This window comes from Garra rufa, chromosome 5 (assembly GCF_049309525.1).
Source record: "Garra rufa chromosome 5, GarRuf1.0, whole genome shotgun sequence".
NCBI lineage: Eukaryota > Metazoa > Chordata > Actinopteri > Cypriniformes > Cyprinidae > Garra > Garra rufa.
Window position 1 is genome coordinate 50,007,775 of NC_133365.1, and position 18,249 is coordinate 50,026,023.

The window sequence follows — 18,249 nt, forward strand, 5'->3', positions numbered from 1 at the left end:
GCTAAAATCACTAGTATCCTATTAAGAATCACCATTAATTATGATAATTACTATTAGTGTTGTGAAATAAAACTGTATAATTGAATTTACAGTGTCATGAAAAGCAGTAACCTGTATCTAATGCAGAGATGTGTGCATACTGTTACTGTATTTATTTTTAACAATTAAAAGCATTTATTCTGATTTAATATTCAAGACTCTCATTTCATTGTAATACTGATTAACAGTGGTAGCGCACTGCCATCTAAAGGACAGATTATGTTTTTAAAAATCCACATTGCAATATATGTGATCCATTGCTATTAACAACACTGTGAAAAGCAATGCTGTCCATGCACAGACAAAATGCATTAGTTCAATATTAGACACAGAGAAATGTTGATGCTTGTACCAGGATGAATGCATTTTCATTTCTCTTGATTTATTTGTACTTTATATTTAATCTTGAAGTGTTTTAGCTATGTTTTATCATATATTTTGTTATAATGCTATAGAAGGATATTTCTAAGTGACAACACAACTTAACTCCTCAGCTTTACAAACAGATTGGCTTTATTTCAGAACAAGGGAATCCGTGTGGGATGTTAAGAGACATTATATTGGCGCAGAAAAAAATCTGGGACTTGACTTTTTACAGTACCTGCGGAAAACAAATTGAGAGTGCTTACAAGACATAAAAGGCAAAACATTTAAAATAAAAATAAAAAACAATGCAATCTCACCAGCTGTACCAGTATCCCATGACAATGACTGAGCCAACGGCACTTATAAATCCAAAAGTTACGATAGCAGATATCTTCATGATGTATGATGTTCCTAAAGTAAGAAGAGTATGGTTTATATTGAACCATTTGACTTTTTTTTATAAAAAAAAAAAAAAAAAAAAAGCAGTAATAGATTTATGATCTTTACCTCTAGCTTTAGCCCAGATTACACAGGACTGTGTTCTAGACTACCAAACAGACAAAACACAGAGAGAAAATTAGAGAACCTATCAAAACAGTATTAAATGCACTCATTTTACAGATCTTTTATACACCCACCTTTCCCCATTGACACACAGAGCGGAGGATAATATAATAGTCTTTTCCATTTTCCAGAGGTGCGTTGAAGAAGTCTCCATACATTTGCTGATCCCCCACGGTGAAATTGATTTCTGCGGCCAAACCGCTGAGCTGTATCTGGGCTGTGACGTAACCTCTGTCACAGCTCTGCTGTGTGAAGAACCGCGGACTTACAGACGAGCTGCAGTCAAACAGCCTCACGCCCTCAACTGGTATCACAAACACCTGGTACATACTGAACACACAGACAAAATCTTTCACAGCAACTGAATAAAGAATTATTTACAATAGCTGATATTTTCAGCATCAGTGGGATAAAACAGTGGGGTTTTGAAAACAACAAATAAACAGTTTTAGGACTTAATTAGCAACTTAAGCCTTTTCAAGAAGTATTGAAACATTTAAAGGGATAGTACACAAAAAAATGTAAAGAAATTGACATAATTTACTCTCCTTCAAGTTATTTCAAACCTGTGTGAATTTCTACTGTGGAACTGACTTCCAAAATGGAACCAAAACTGTTTGGCTACCAAACAGAGATATTCAAAATATCTTCTAAAAACAGATATCTTGAAGAATGTTGGTAAACAAACTGTTTCGGTTCCCACTGACTTCCATTACAAAGACAAAAATGCAATGGAAGTCAATGGGAACCGAAACTGCTGGTAACCAACATTCTTAAAGGGAGAGTTCACCCAAAAATAAAAATTAGCCCATGATTTACTCACCCTTGAGGAATTCTAGGTGTATATGCCTTTCCTCTTTCAGACGATTATAATAAGAGTTATTTTAAAAAATGTCCTGGCTCTACCAAGCTTTATAATAGCAGTGGGTGGATGTTTTTGGTCAACAGTCCTAAAGAAGTCCAATAAAGCACATCCATCCATTATAAAAAGGGAAACCAGTCTCCTCTTGGCCGATATTGAAATCATTTTTCTTTACAAATACTCTTTTCATACTTATAATTTGCATCCATGCGCTATACAGGAGGCCTTTATTCACCCACCGGAGCTGTGTGAGGCACTTTTTATTATGGATGGATACACTTTATTGTAGTTCTTTTAGAATGTTGAACAGAAACACCCACCACCATTACAAAAGCTTGGTAGAGCCAGGAGATTTATATATATATATATGAGTAAAATACGGGCTAATTTTCATTTTTGGGTGAACCAACCCTTTAAATATATATTTTTTTAATGATGACAGAATTTTCATTTTTGGGTGGACTATTCCTTTAATATATTTTATATTTCATTATTATACTGTATTATTTCCAGGTCACTAATTAAATCAGCAAACATCTGACATTGAATATCTAAACTCCTTTGTACAAAAGTTCAGATCTTAAGTTCACCAGGATTTCTTCATGACAGCTCAAGTGCTGCTCTCATAAAAGCAAAGCAGACACACCAAAGACAACCTCAACTTAAAGTTAATTCACATTTTAAAAAATTAATATGCTTATAATATAACTGTAATTGAATCATTTGTATTACAGTAGAAATTAATGCAAAATAAAAGCATTTTCAGATTGAATCTCACTTCAGATTATGTGCTTAGGTGGCATTAACTGTTTATTTAAAACAATGTTAAATGTTCTTACCATATTGAATCAAGTGTGTTGACCGATCTCCGTAATTTGAGAGTGGGCGATGTAGCATCTACTTCACTGTATTTGATTTCTGGTGATGGGGGGACTAAGAGAAAACAGTGTACAAGTCACTACACAAGTATACGATACTAATAGTTTTCTTGTTTTGGATATCAGTTAGCACCATGCAATGCACTTATAACCCAACTAATTTAAAGGAACACTCCACCTTTTTTGGAAATAGGCTCATTCTCCAACTCCTGCGAGCTAATAAGTTGAGTTTTACCATTTTGAAATCCATTCAGCCGTTCTCCTGTTCTGGCGATATCACTTTTAGCATAGCATACATCATTGAATCCTATTAGACCAATAGCATTGTATCACTATAAGCAGGCGCAGTAATATCACGCAGCAAATGCTAACCTGGCTGGGAACTAATTTCAGGCACTGTGTGATATTACTCCACCTGCTTCGGCCATATTACAGCAGCAAACTTCCTTGACTATTACGCCGGATTCGGAGTGTAGTTCCTAATCTTAACGGCCTAGAAAATCACAGCTTTACATTTTCTGCTGGTCTTAGTACACAATATAACTACAGAAGAGTCAAGTTTTAAACAGGAAAAATATCGAAACTCTGGTCATTTTTGAACGCTATGCGATTGGTCTAATAGGATTCAATGATCTATGCTAAGCTATGCTAAAAGTGATATCGCCAGAACAGGAGAACGGCTGAATGGATTTCAAAACGGTAAAACTCAACTTATTAACTCGGGGGGAGTTGGAGAATGAGCCTATTTCCAAAAAAGTGGAGTGTTCCTTTAATGTGTTTGTGTCTTACAGTAAAAATGAAATCAGATTTTAACTTTGTGAATTAACATTTCTCATTTCATTTAACTTGACATATTAAAATAGTGGAGATAAAATAGATGTGAATAAAGTCTAAACATATATTTTTTTAATTAAAAAAAACTTTAAATTATATATACATCTAATCGTATCTCAACAATACGAAAATAACACTGGGGTCTACAAATTATTGGTAAGTTTAAAGGGGTCCTATCATGCTTTTTGAATGAATTTTTGTCAGTGTGTGGTACAAATCTCAAAGTCCACTCCAAAGGGAGATATTTTGTTTTTCAAAAAATTTATTTTCAAAAACTACAACGAGCGGCTTGTTTGGACTCCACAACATTGTTTTCCGGATGTTTTGATGTCACAAAGCTCATTAGAATATCATTCAAATAAATTCGGCCTATGGAAATTCGAATGGTTGGGGGGTGGGTAGGGACAAGGTGAATTTAAGTATGTAAATAATTAAATTAATTAGCAGGATAATTTCATGAATTCCTAATCTGGCAGGCTGGTGATAGGACCTGAATCTATTATATATGACCTCTTTAAATGGCTTTTAAGGCATTTACTAGGCAGTTCTGGAAGGTAATGCAAACTTTTTAATGTAAAATGTGTTACATATAAGCAATAACAGCAAAAAATATAGACTGAAAAAAAAACATTATATCATTATAAACCTGACTTGCACTGAAACTTTTTCAAATACTGACTTTTTTTGGCTTTAGGATGTTTGCATGAAAGTAGCTTCAGTTTTGTACCTGGTATGCTAGTGTTTGCTGCAACTGTAGACTTGGCTCGTGTGGACTCGGCTGTAATGGTTACGGTGTAGTTTGTGGCAGGCAAGAGATTTAAACAAAGAACAGGCCTCAGTGCCGAGGAGCTAAATATCTTTTTTCTCCTGTCACTGAACAGCTGCTCGAAGTCTCGCAATCCAACGAATGTCACCTGTGTTGAGATATTACATTCAATCTCATTTATGATTAAAGAAGACAACCTGCACAAAGATATAGCTGGAAATGAATGAATACTCACTGTGTATTTCTCCCTATATCCCTCATTCTCTGCATTCCAGCACAAGCATTTTTCATTAATCACTGCCAGATTGTCAATTGTCAGTTTCAGCTCTGTAACACACAAAGTTAGATACAAATTGGACCAGACTTTATGCTGGCAGTCACTTTTCTGAGACTATGGTTCAGTATACTATTGTGCTAAACAGTGAGGATGTGTACCTTTGCAATGCAGGGTGGCGATCTGCCACTTTCCTGTGATGTCACATACTGAAATGTCACTTCCTTTGTGTCTGTAGTGTCCTTTGACACAGCGGTGGATCACTGCAGTGCTGTTGTCCCATGCTACCTCTGCATGTGGCACATCTGGTGCAGGGCCACAATGTGCTATAGAGAGAAAAACACAGAATGACAGATGTTTCTGAAAAATGTGGATTTAATATAGAACATTTGTTACAAAGTATAAAGACTTGAATTTGTTCTGTTATTCTTATTGTATTTTGGTAACACTTTACCAAGTATAAACTAACATGAATGATCAATGAACAATACATTTATTACACTATTTATTGTTCTTTGGTAATGTCAGTTAATAAAAATTGTTCATTGTTTGTTCATGTTAGTTCACACTGCATTAATGTTAACAAACACAAGTTGTGATTTTAATAATGCATTAGTAAAGGATGAAATTAACATTAACTAAGATTAGAAGTATAGTTCATTCTTAGTTTATATTAACTAATGTAGTTAACTAATGTTTAACAAATCTTATTTGTAAAGCGTTACATGTAATTCTTATTGTACTTAATTTGCATACTGTTTTACTGCAGTGTTATTTCTTGACAATCTGTTTATGCATTGGGATATATTTTATCATCACCATTATTCTAATAAACATTAATTTAAAGGTTATGTAGCACACTTTGACCCTATATCATAATATGTTGTCAAACTACAGTAAAAAAGCAGATTCAAACTGTAAAGTTTTCTAAATTTATTATTGGTTATTTCATGGCTCTTCAGGTAAAATTAAACACTAAATCAATTTAGGAAACAAAAAAGGAGAAAAAAATACAACCATCTAAAACCATTTTTTTGGCCAAAACTAATTAAATTGGTAATTAATATAAAATATTTGGTAATTAAATAAAACTTTTTTTATTTAATGAAATATACAATAAATATTGTGTAATATTTTTTTTTTTATTTGAATATATTTTAAATTGAAATGTATTCCTGTGATGCAAAGCTGATTTTTCAGCAGCATTACTCCAGTATTTAGTGTCAGTGTTTAAGGATTTCAGCATTCTTTGATTAATAGAAAATTCAAAAGAACAAATAAAAGTATTAATTTCTTTTTTAATTTTTTTTATTTAAACAACCTGACTGACCTTAAACGTTTGAACAGTGGACATCATTATAATAGGACTTTAGTTTACCTGTACATGTTATGGATACTTTTTCCCATGTTCCTTCTGATGTACATGTTGTCATGTTTTTGTCACTCTCCTGTTTGAGACCATATTTACATTTGTACTGAACCACACTGCCCAGTGTAGATGCTTTGTTCCAGTGTATATCTGTTAGTGGGAATTCTGGGGGAGGCCCACAGTTTACCTCTGTTCATTAAGACCAGCATAAAGTGTTAGAAATAAAGACCACTGCGAAAAATGCTGCACATTTCCTTATTTCCAACTGAGAACAGCTTTATTGAACCTTTTGTGTTCCACTTTTTGAAAATGATGACAGAATGTTGTCAGTACCTTCACATCTCAAATTAACTTTGCTCCACTTTGCATCTGAGTTACACAACGACAAGTTTGCTTCACCCACAGTGCGATATCCAGCTTCACACGCATAGAGGGCCACAGAGCCCAGACCGGAGCTGTTATTCCACAACACAACTGAGTGAGGTAGTGAGACGGGGATGCCACAGTCTACTTCTAAACAAACACACATACAGACACACTGTACATGTGCATACATATGATCAGCTTATTAAAGAGAATAGCACTAAAATATCACATGGGTCATTCTCAGAAAAACTTCTGTGCACCTTAAAGGAGTGGTTAGACCAAAAATTAAAATTTAATGAAAATGTGCTCACCCTCAGGCCATCCAAGAGGAGTTTGTTTCTTCATTAGAACATCACTTGCTCACTAATGGATCCTTTGCAGTGAATGGGTGCCGTCAGAATGAGATTTCAAACAGTTGATAAAAACATCACAATAATCCACCAGCAATCCCCACCACTTCAATCCATGTCCAATGTCTTGTGAAGCAAAAATCATCTTGTTTGTAGAAAGTTTTAAACTTAAAACCATTGCTTTTGGCTAAAACATGAGGCCTCTACCCTTTTTTTTTGCTTTCTCTAGTAAAAAGTCATCTAATGTGAATAAGGAGAGAAATATGCACAGTCCAAGCACCGTTTACAAGACAAAATAGTCCAAAACAGATATAAACAAATACGTATTTCACTGAAGGAAGCATTATAATGGATTTTTGTTTTAGCAAGAATCAACAGTTAAAAGATAAAAAAATGCCTTAATGATGAATTTGTTTCTTACAAACTTGCAAGTTTCGACTTAACAAGATGTTATTTGGTGAACTGGAGTGGTGTGGATTACTTGTGGATTATAGTAATGCTTTTATCAGCTGTTTAGACTCTCATTCTGACGGCACCCATTCATTGCAGAGGATCCATTGGTGAGTAAGTGACGTAATGCTACATTTCTTCTGTTCTTAGGAAGAAACAAACTCATCTACTCCTTGGATGTTCTGCAGGTACATTTTCAGCAAATTTAAATTATTGTGTGAACTATTCCTTAGTTGTAAAAACTATAATTTTAAAAGCTAAAGAAAAAAAGTCATAGTATGATTTTTTGAAATTGCATGAAGCATTAAAAAATCTTAACTGACTTGAGCATGAGTAACATTGTTTTATAGTTTTATATTAGTTTGTTTCATAACTAAAACACTTTCAAGATTCATACTGTTATTGAACTAAATTGAATCAAAATTGAACTAAATAAATGGCACAACTTCGTGAGAATTACCCATTCACAAACTAAAACCTTGAAACCAGTCAACAAGAAAGAAAAAAAGCAAAAAAAAATTATACCTTGACAGAGAAAATCAGGATGACTCCAGATTCCCTCTGAATCGCAAACTGACGTATCTGCTTCCCTAACATTATGAAATCCCTCAATGCACTTATAAGACACACTAGATCCGACTTTAGTGTCTCCTGTCCATATCATAACAGAGAGGGGGAGAGAGGGTGGCACTCCACAGTTCACCTCTGAGAAACAATAAAAACCTTAAAAAGTCTACAGTTTAGACATTACATACAAAGTCAGATCATTTATTTAATAAAAAAAAGGTAAAAATAATACAAGTAAACAATTACCTTCGCACAACAGAGTTGGCTTCGTCCAGTAACCGTTCTCAGCACACACAGATACATTAAGTCCTTGTTTAGGGTAGTAACCGCGTTTGCAGTGATATGTTACAGTGCTGTTAAATGTGACTCTGCCATTCCATATGTGTACAGTGAGGGCCAGTATAGGCGGCTCCCCGCACACAATCTCTGTTGAGAAGGAAATGACAAAAAAAAGAGTGTAAAAAGAGGATTTACATTGCTTAGGGTGGAAGTTATGCACTGTAAAAAAGGCAACCAGTTTCAGGACTTTTGTTTTTCCATTACCTTAATTTTACTGTTTGGACTCTGATTCTGATGGCACTTGTAAGTAAGTAATCTAATGCTAAATTACTACAAAACTGTCCCAATGAAGAAATAACCTCATCTATAGTACATATAGGATGGCCTGAGGGTGAGTACATTTTCAGCAGATTTTGAATTTTTGGTGAACTACTCCTTTAAGTTATAAAAGATTTAACTTTAATGTAAAAGTTTAAGTTAAAATTACTTATAAAGCCGATTTAAAAATGTGAGTCAGCAACTGATTTTTTTTTGCATCAGCTTAAGAAATAAAATTGGTTTGTTTTTATTAAACATAATATTTTCTACAAACTCCAGAATAATAATTATTTTGTTTGTTGATTGTAGGTTTGCATTTTAAGTTTGCATTGCAAGTTAAGCTAAGCATTACAATTACATAATAATTATGTAGAACTTAATTGGTTTGCCTAATTTGTGTATCAGTTTGTTAAGCTGTGGAAATATTGTAATGTTGTCACTGTAATGGTGACTTGAAACAACTTTTACAACAAAATCTAATCAAAAACAATACATAGAGCTAAAACATCTGTTAATTCTGAATAACAAACATTTATGTAATTATAAGTCTTCATACTTTGAGCAAAAGCACAAATGATCAGTCTTTTAGTTGGACACACAATGCTAAACGTAATATTGTAAGTTCTTGCAAGTTTGATACAATATTTTAAGTTGGATTTAAAAAGGATTGAATATCGCAAACGCAAAGAGACATTACATCTTGTCTGCACTGGACCACAATTTATGCATAATATCCCAAAATTAATCAAATACATGCGGATTAAACGGCATAATTCATCATACATAATTCATTCATTCATAATTCACCTGTATGACTTTCTATCTTCATTGAGGCAAAAAAGAAGATTTTTGCTCTTTTTCATACAGCAAAAGAGAATGGTGTTTTTACTATCAAGCTGAAAAAGGACAAAAAGCACCATAAAAGATGCATAAAAGTCACGACAGGTGAAACTTCAATGTTAAATTACAGTTTTGTATCTTCTTTTGTCTTCAGAAGATTCGAAATATAGTGAATAGAGTTAAAAGGACTACTTTTATGATAACTGTTTAGCGCTTTTTGTCATTGTATGGACAAGAACAGTGAGAATATTATGTAAAATAACTTATTTGAGTTCTACAGTCTTAAAAATAAAGGTTATTTATTGACATCTATGGTTTCATGAAGAACCATTAACATTCATGTAACCTTTCCAATCCACAAAAAAAAAGTATCATGGAAAAAGATTATTAATATTCTTAACCAAAAAAGGTTCTGTTAAGAACTGTTGGCAGAAAAGTTTTTTGATTAACTAAACATGGTTCTTCCAAAAAAATGATATCACTGTAAAAAATCTTTTAAAACCTTTGTTTTTAAGAATGTAGAGAACTGGGGTTTGGAATGATACATCTCTTCAGAACTTTCTTCAAAAAAATCTGATTGAATTCTCTGTACCTTCACAAGAATAGTCAGGCTTACTCCACTGACCATCACTTTCACACACAGACACATTTCCTGCATCCAAACTGTGATATCCAACATCACAGTGATACAGAGCCACAGAACCAATCTTACTGACACCGTTCCAGAATAACACTGAGTGAGGCAGGACCGGAGGAGAACCGCACTGTATCTCTAAACACACGTAAACACAAACTTAACGAGATACAGTGTCATATTTCTGTGGACATACAGTAATAAACAGGAGCAGATACCTTCACACTGGAAGTCAGGACGGCTCCATGTCCCACGAGCAGTACATACTGATACATTCTCACGCCCACTGTTATAAAAATGTGGGTAACACACATACAGCGCCAATGATCCCATGTGCGAGATGTTATTCCAAACCGTTTTTGAATGAGGAAAAACGTGAGGCTCCCCACAGTCCACTTCTACATAGAAATTGATTACAATGTGTCAGTCAGGTGACAGTAAAAATATGCAATGAATGTGCAAAAGCCTGTGTCAAACGAAGGGGAAAAATCCTGCCCTGCATTATGTGTGTGTACAATGCTGAATATCCCATTTTACTCTTAAATGCATCACAATATAGAAATAAAATGGGTGCCAAACATAATTTCATGCTGATTTTAGTTCATTGCAAATAATTCAAGATCTAACAGACTGGTTTGCTCAAATGTAAATATTACCTTCACAGACCAGACTGGGTCCATGCCACTTCCCATCCAGACCACAGACTGAAGAATTCTGTCCTCTCTTCCACTGAAATCCCTCCTTACAGCCGTACTGGAGTTCACTGTTGTAGTGTGTGATCATGGGGGACAGCTGCTCAGCGTGGAGGACTGATGGAGGAGACCCACAGTCTATCACTATAGAAAAAATACAAACAAAAACAGATTCATTAGTTAAAAAGAAATTAACATTAATAATAATATTAACATCACACACACACACACACACACACACACACACACACACACACACACGTTGGGTTTACATGTTTTATGGGGACATTCCATAGGCGTAATGGTTTTTATACTGTACAAACCGTACTTTCTATCGCCCTACACCTACCCTACACCTAAACCTAGCCCTCACAGGAGACTGTGCATACTTTTACTTCATCAAAAAAACTCATTGTGCATGATTTATAAGCCTGTTTCCTCATGGGGACCTGAGAAATGTCCCCACAAGGTCAAAATCTACTGGTATTTCTATCCTTGTGGGGACATTTGGTCCCCATAACGTGATGAATACCAGGTACACACACACACACACACACACACACACACATAATTACCTTGACAGTTTTCTCTGTCTTAAGCAAACACCACTTATAATAATAATATATATATATGGGCCATTCTACAGAATTGGAGTTGGAAATGTTTTGAAAAAATGTCTTTTTTTTTAAAATAAAAATAAAATGGATGTATGCAAATTGTATAATATCCAAGGTGCACATTTCTAGTAATTGTGCAGTTAATTCATATCGTATTTTCAGAAAGCTGTGGCATATATGTCCTCTCCCTAAATTTGTTACTTCCGGAATTTTATTAAACTTTTTTCAGAAATAAATTAATAAGCATTAAATTTTGTACAATATTTCAAGTATAATTTATGAGATTTGTTGCATTTGGAATTCAATTTTTCTTTTGTAAAAGGCAAAAAGTTGATCATACTGATTACAAAGTTAAGGATTCATTGGTTTGAATATACGGTACATTGAAATAAAAACTATCATAACGCATCTTAGTTATTAATCCAGTATACTTTGTTTTTGACAAAACATCCCATGTTTCGGTCGTGACTGCACATTTTTGGTTTTGGTAGCGACCATCACATTACAGAATTTTAACTTGCATACTAAAAACTACTAAAACATACTAAAATACAAAAAAATGCAGAACTGTATATATAAACAATAATGGCATTTTTTTGGTTGTGACTGTTACAGTAGCGACAATGTTATGGGATAGCACCCAAAAAAACAAAGATTTTACTACCAAAACGCCACCAGATGTTTTGTTTGTGACTGTTTCCGTAGTGACAATTTTAGATACTTTTGAACCTAGCTTAAAGATACTAACTAGCACATGTGAAATGAGCGATTTATGTAATGTGCAATGGCTCTGCTCTTACTCTTGCAGTAAGCCGCATCCCGGTTTGGATTAAAGGGTTGAGAACCATCCTGGACTGTATAACCTGTCTGACAGGAGCAGGTGAAATCTCCTTCTGTGTTGTGACAGAGTCCTCCTTCACCACAGACCCCCTGCACGCCACACTCATCTATATCTACATGGAAAAAACAACATTATGGAGTTAAAAGAGAAATGTGCTGCCTATTTAACATCATTAGGAGCTGAGCCTTGCAGTGGAGAGGCTCAAAGTCTCATAGCATGTAATAGCATGCCATGTTTACAATTTGGGTTTTTTGCCTCTTCTCATACAAACTGTCCAATCGTGGCTCAGAGGACCAACCAATCAAATTTTTCTCAGATAATCATAAGCCAAAAAAGTTTTCTTTTTATTTCAATATTCAAGATTGTTCCCGGCGGAATGGTTTTACGCAAAAGTGGATGTGAGGCTACATCTCTGATTGCTCATGATACCTCAAATCATACCCAATTTTCCCATGTCAGCCATTTTTAAATTTGTCATAAAATGCTATATTTTTATCAACGTATCACAACAAAATTTAGTATGTGTCATTGTGACCATGCTCTATAAGCACTAAAAAAGAAAATTATGATTATAATAAAAAATAAAAATGCTAATAGCTTCTAATTAATTTTGCCTATTTTTATCAAACAGGTCTTACCAACAAACAGCTACACCAATTGTGCCATATTTGGTTGAACGTGCTTTAACTTACAAATTTTTGAAATATGTATTTTCACTTTTACTTTTACAAATTTTGCCCATTTTCAATAATTTTTTTTACAATATTCAGAATCATTCCTGAGAAATAGTTTCACAAATTTGATGGCATACATGCCAAAGTGGATGTGAGGCTACATCTCTGCATTGCTTCAGCGTATTTATACCAAACTTGGTGGTTCTTATAATAACTACAACCAGAGTGCATCTGCACAGTTTCAAGACAGCGCCACCAACTGGTCACGGGATATGAACATTTATATTTTTGCTCTTAACTTAACCTTAACTTTTGATCAAAAATAACTGGTAAGACTGGTATCTTTACATTTGTTTGACATGGTAACTCAAACAATACCCAATTTTCCCATGTCAGTCATTTTGAAATTTATTTTCATGGAATATCATTGCGAAATTTTATATTTATTGTTGGCACCATTCCCTGAAGGTCTTAAAAAAGGTTAAAAAAATTATAATGAAATTTCCAAAAATGCTAATAGCTTCCAATTAATTTTGCCTGTTGTCATTAGACTGGTCTTACCAAGATAATATCAGTTATGGCATATTGGGCTGAACTTGCTTTCTGCCAAACTGATGAAATCGTTAAAAATAAATAAATGATAAAAATTTGGGACCAGTGTTTTTTTTTTTTCTAATGCGACTTTTTTACACCACAGACTGAACAAAATTAAGCATTTCTTAGTAATTGGTCAACAAAGTATTGGTAGTTTTGTAAATATTGTCATACTAACATTTCATACCTTTCTATCAAAGTTGTCTGACATTATCAAGATGAATTAGTTCTGACACAGTTTAACTCTTGAGTTCTTGTCTTATTTCATTACCATTTTCTAAACATTAGCAAATAAACTGTTTTAATGTGAGAAATACTGAAGATTTAGTTTGACTGTAGTTTCACAAATTTAATGGCATGCACCCCAAAATGGACATGCAGCTATCTCTGCCGTGCTTTTGCATATTGAGATGAAATTTGGTACCTGTCATCACAAGCATGACCTGAGGGTACATGCTCGGTTTCAGAAAAGTGCCACCTACTGGTAAAAAAAGTTAAAAATGTAAGGAATTTTGCTCATTCCAGTTTAAACCACTTTGCCAATCCAATTAATCCAACTTAATGAAACTGGTGGGCTTGGCTTAACCCTGTAATTGCTACTTGCAGCTATATTTCCTACTAACATTCCCTCTATTATGAATGAGGCATTTTACCGCCATATACAGTCGTGGCCAAAAGTTTTGAGAATTACATAAATATTGGAAATTGAAAAGGTTGCTGCTTAAGTTTTTATAATAACAATTTGCATATACCCCAGAATGTTATGGAGAGTGATCAGATGAATTGCATAGTCCTTCTTTGCCATGAAAATTAACTTAATCCCGAAAAAAACTTTCCACTGCATTTCATTGCTGTCATTAAACAGGACCTGCTGAGATCATTTCAGTAATCGTCTTGTTAACTCAGGTGAGAATGTTGACGAGCACAAGACTGGAGATCATTATGTCAGGCTGATTGGGTTAAAATGGCAGACTTGACATGTTAAAAAGGAAGGTGATGCTTGAAATCATTGTTCTTCCATTAGTAACCATGGTGACCTGCAAAGAAATACGTGCAGACAGGTTCAATTCTTGTTAAGAAGGCTTCAGGGCGTCCAAGAAAGTCCAGCAAGCGCCTCTTCAGTCTCCTAAAGAGGATTCAGCTGCAGGATCGGAGTGCCACCAGTGCAGAGCTTGCTCAGGAATGGCAGCAGGCAGGTGTGAGCGCATCTGCACGCACAGTGAGGCCAAGACTTTTGGAAGATGGCCTGGTGTCAAGAAGGGCAGCAAAGAAGCCACTTCTCTCCAAAAAAAAAAAACAGGGACAGATTGATCTTCTGCAAAAAGTATGGCGAATGGACTGCTGAGGAATGGGGCAAAGTCATATTCTCAGATGAAGCCTCTTTCCGATTGTTTGGGGCATCTGGAAAAAGGCTTGTCCGGAGAAGAAAAGGTGAGCGCTACCATCAGTCCTGTGTCACGCCAACAGTAAAGCATCCTGAGACCATTCATGTGTGGGGTTGCTTCTCATCCAAGGGAGTGGGCTCACTCACAATTTTGCCCTAAAACACAGCCATGAATAAAGAATGGTACCAAAACACCCTCCAACAGCAACTTCTTCCAACAATCCAACAACAGTTTGGTGAAGAACAATACATTTTCCAGCACGATGGAGCACCGTGCCATAAGGCAAAAGTGATAACTAAGTGGCTCGGGGACCAAAACGTTGGCCTGGAAACTCCCCAGATCTTAATCCCATTGAGAACTTGTGGTCAATCCTCAAGAGGCGGGTGGACAAATAAAAACCCACTAATTCTGACAAACTCCAAGAAGTGATTATGAAAGAATGGGTTGCTATCAGTCAGGATTTGGCTCAGAAGTTGATTGAGAGCATGCCCAGTCGAATTGCAGAGGTCCTGAAAAAGGGCCAACACTGCAAATACTGACTCTTTGCATAAATGTCATGTAATTGTCGATAAAAGCCTTTGAAACGTATGAAGTGCTTGTAATTATATTTCAGTACATCACAGAAACAACTGAAACAAAGATCTAAAAGCAGTTTAGCAGCAAACTTTGTGAAAACTAATATTTGTGTCATTCTCAAAACTTTTGGCCATGACTGTACTGTAAATAAAATAAAAATTATTATTAAAATTACTGTCACATGAAAAATGTGGCAATAATAGTTCAAAAAGACAGTTTCATTGTGCTTTGTTAACTTCTCAGTTTTTATAGAGTGACTTGTCCTCTAATGTATTTTGACACATTCCACTTGAAGCAACTCCCGTTTAACATTGTTTACCCACAGTTGCGCAATACATTTTGCAGAACTAGTTAACAAATTAAGCCATTCAGGATATATCACTTGCAAAACCGTGTTCACACCCTTCCTGCAACATCTCTGCACCTGTGTTTCAGTCAGGAAACAACAACCTTATGGGGAAGACATGCTGGAGCTCAAGTGTGATGGTTTTTGCATTCATTTTTACTGAAATGAAAACTCACCATGGCAGTACGTTCCATCATTGGGTATGAATGTGTTCATGTGATTGGATGGGCTGTAGCCTGTGAGACAGGTGCAGTAATAGCTGCCATAGGTGTTGTGACACTTGGTGTGATCACCACAGATTTTACCCAGCTGACACTCATCTTTATCTGTATTAAAACAAATATAAGTTTAGTAATTGAAAAGATACGCTCAGCTATTAAACGATTCTTAGGATAATCAAACCTTGGCAGTAAGTCCTCCCATTGCCGACAAATCCATACATGCAGTTGCACACTTTCCCACCAGATCCATCAGTTTTATCATCACAGGTGGCATTTCGATGGCAAGAGGCACAAACATCCACTGTGTCTGCCTTCACTCTTATATCTTAGAGAACAGAGTGAAAAACCTGGTTTAATTTGCAATTTAAAATGAGAATGCATTAGAGCTGTGGTGTGAACACTTTTTGAATTTGAAGATCAGGGTAAATTAAACTTATTTTGATTTCTGGGAAACATTTGAGTATCTTCTGAAGGGCAGTACTAAATTAAAAAATATGATATTTAGGTAAAATAAGAAAAAAATACACATCTTCATTCTGTTCAAAAGTTTACACCCCTGGCTCTTAATACATCAAGTTTCTTTCTGGAGCATCAGTGAGCGTTTTAACCTTTCTTTAATAGTTGCATATAAGTCCCTCAGTTGTCCTCAGTGTGAAAAGATAAATCTCAAAATCATACAATCATTGTTGGAAAGAGTTCAAATACACAAAAATGCTGAAAAACCAAAGAATTTGTGGGACCTGAAAGATTTTTCTGAAGAACAGCAGGCAGTTCAACTGTTCAGGATAGACAAGGGACTCATGAACAACTATCACTAAACAAAACAAAACAAAAACACAGCTGTGGATCATTCAGGTAACAACACAGTATTAAGAAACAACCTTTTGAACAGGGTGATTTTTATAAATTCAACTTTTATTTTCTCTTGTGGACTATTTTCAAACATTTTATGTGAAATATCTTATTCAGGTCAGTACTAAATAAAAAAAATCCCTCTTATTTTGTTAGATTCTGCAAGGTGTGTGTAAACTTTTGACTTCTATTGTAAATGCATGTATAACAGATTATTTTTTATAATATTTATTAAATATATATTAAAGACATTCATTTATAATATTTAAGTAGTAATATTACTGTATATATAAAATTTGAAACTATACATAACATTTTTAAACCTGAATAAACCCTGAAATTTACTGTTTTTTGTTTCAAGGAGAAGACTGAAAAACCAGGATTCATATTTTCATTTTCAAATAAGGATACTTATTAATACGCATACTTTTAAAATATGAGATTTAGGCCATTTTATTAAAAAAAAATTTTTTTTTGATATGTATTAGTAGAATGTGTAATGTATAATATATTGAGCATTCATATTTCTGAATATAATAAACCTAAAATTCATTGTTATATCTAAGGAAGATAGTGAAAATCCATCCAAAAGATATTTAATAGCATACATTTTTAATTTCTAATATTTATGCATTATATAAAAGAATAAGAAATACAATCAAGACAATAAATAAAAATGTCATTCCAACTCAAGAAACATCTCAAATCATGATCATCTGATTAAAGCAAACGATGAACCAAATACTGTTTCAAAACAAATTGATGTTAATTTTATGTTAATAAACCCAATTCACAGTAATTATCCTGATAATACGATTTGTATTGAATAAAATCCCTCTTGTACTTCTGGGCCCTATTGGATTTATTGTAAATGTATACAATGCACAATATATAACATGAAAATAACAGTTTTTTCAATCAATATTGTATACTTTCAAGGACCACATCATTTTATTCCATTCTCATCATTGTGTATTTGGAAAATATATTTGGAAATTGTGATTAATTGTTTGATACTGACCTTTAAAGATGCTTTGAATCATCAGAAAGCATAAGGCCACTCGTACGACTGTCATCGCTGTTGTTGTCTCTCTTCCGGCGAACTCAAAATATCACTCTTCTGTTCCACATTTCTCCTAATTTCCCCTTAAAGACCCTCCTCCTCCATTCTGAACTCTGTTGATAGTGGTGAATGAGTTAGTTGAGGTCAAGCACATCTCCTCTTAGCTTTCTGTGCGGTTTGCAATGAACGTCTGTTATCATCAGCGCTGACACATTCAGTTAAATGTCGCTCTGTAAGAAAGGGAACCTGCTCATTCTTATGGCCACATGCTGATTGTGGCTATTTTTGGTTGCTGTTTATGAAAGCTGCCAAACAGCTGCGAATACACCCATCTTTAATTTCCGCTGATGGGCCATCTATAACAAAATCATGATGCTATTTAAAAATATTGCAAAAAAAAAAAAACATAATAATAAAATAATAACAAATTAAAAATAATAACAATGAATAAGAGCTTGGACAAATTATAAATGGTCTTACCTTTTTGGAGATGCAAGCACTCTACATAGTTCTGCTGCACAAAATAATAACCTACTTCAAATAAAACAAAGTCAAAACAAACATTCTTTTTACAATTACTCTAAAAAACAACATTCATAAGGTCACGACAAGTACAAATACACTTGTGAGTG

General features: G+C 34.5%; 1 protein-coding gene across 1 annotated transcript; it reads right to left on the bottom strand.

The window, feature by feature from the left end:
* Positions 1-216: 216 nt before the first annotated feature.
* Positions 217-17,763, bottom strand: susd1 (sushi domain containing 1). Its single transcript, XM_073841381.1, has 19 exons — positions 17,576-17,763; positions 15,884-16,027; positions 15,658-15,807; positions 11,866-12,018; positions 10,413-10,592; positions 9,975-10,154; positions 9,715-9,894; positions 7,932-8,111; positions 7,644-7,823; positions 6,286-6,465; positions 5,962-6,141; positions 4,745-4,909; positions 4,545-4,636; positions 4,271-4,457; positions 2,671-2,764; positions 1,044-1,299; positions 913-952; positions 723-816; positions 217-640 (listed from the first exon to the last, which is right to left on the bottom strand). Exons 1-19 carry the CDS (start codon positions 17,628-17,630, stop codon positions 595-597), a joined length of 2,736 nt encoding a protein of 911 aa, XP_073697482.1. The 5' UTR covers positions 17,631-17,763; the 3' UTR covers positions 217-594.
* Between the last annotated feature and the right edge of the window lie 486 nt (positions 17,764-18,249).